At 37.0% G+C, this 803-nt stretch overlaps 1 protein-coding gene across 2 annotated transcripts in view; it reads left to right on the top strand.

Moving 5' to 3' along the window:
* LOC106106005 (THO complex subunit 3) overlaps window positions 1-768 on the top strand; it is a 9,902-nt gene extending 9,134 nt beyond the window's left edge. For both annotated transcript variants that reach the window (XM_013286525.1, XM_013286526.1), the window contains exon 7: window positions 463-768. In XM_013286525.1, the coding sequence (XP_013141979.1) occupies window positions 463-620 (158 nt within the window). In that variant the 3' untranslated portion in view covers window positions 621-768. The remainder of the gene's footprint in view (window positions 1-462) is intronic.
* The last annotated feature ends 35 nt before the right edge of the window (window positions 769-803 follow it).

The raw sequence follows: 803 nt of genomic DNA, 5'->3' as shown, positions 1-803 counted from the left end.
TTATTATTATTATTATTATTATAATTTTAACAATGAACTAGAGGGTGTGCTAATAGCGCGTAAATCATCAATCCTTTTAATGACATTGACAGCTGTCAGTGATGTGACGTTTACGCCGATAAATCGTTCTATTGACAGCCGTCATATAGGGACGTGATGTGTATGCCAATAATCTAGTGTTGCGCCAATTCTATAGCGCGGTTCTAATTTTCTTCTTAACATTACTAGACTAGCTTTTGCCCGCGATTCCGTCCATGAGGAATTAAAAAACAGAAGTAAGCAGCCTATATGTTCTAGACTTTACATTTATGACAAATATCATCGAGATGAATGGAACTTAGGCTACAAACATCCATCCATCTAAATTATAATATTAGTAAGATAAAATTTCACATTTTCTTCGAGTGTTTAGTATATAAAGCTATGGATAGTTTGGTTAGTTTTGCTTTTTTTGTGTTTTAGGTGAGAAAGTGGCAGAGATCCCGGTGCAGGCTGCCACGTTCACGGTGGCATGGCATCCCAGCCGCTACCTGGTGGCATTCGCCTGCGAGGACAAGGAGCCCCCGGAGAGGAAACGAGATGCAGGAAACCTCAAATTATGGGGACTGCCCAATAACTAGGTATAGTTAGATGCAAACTTTACACCGGCTCACAATTATGTACTGAGAGTTATACAGAGGCCATTTTAATGGAAGCGGATGCGGAAGCCCATAATAAAATATTATTTGCGATTTATTAAAGAAATAAAAACTAAAACTACATTCGAAATACAAATAAGTATATATATATATATATATATATAT

The sequence above is a fragment of the Papilio polytes genome, unplaced genomic scaffold, assembly GCF_000836215.1.
Source record: "Papilio polytes unplaced genomic scaffold, Ppol_1.0 DF822622.1, whole genome shotgun sequence".
NCBI classification, from domain to species: domain Eukaryota; kingdom Metazoa; phylum Arthropoda; class Insecta; order Lepidoptera; family Papilionidae; genus Papilio; species Papilio polytes.
The sequence above is the reverse complement of the archived record's forward strand: the minus strand, read 5'-3'. Positions and strand labels throughout refer to the sequence as shown.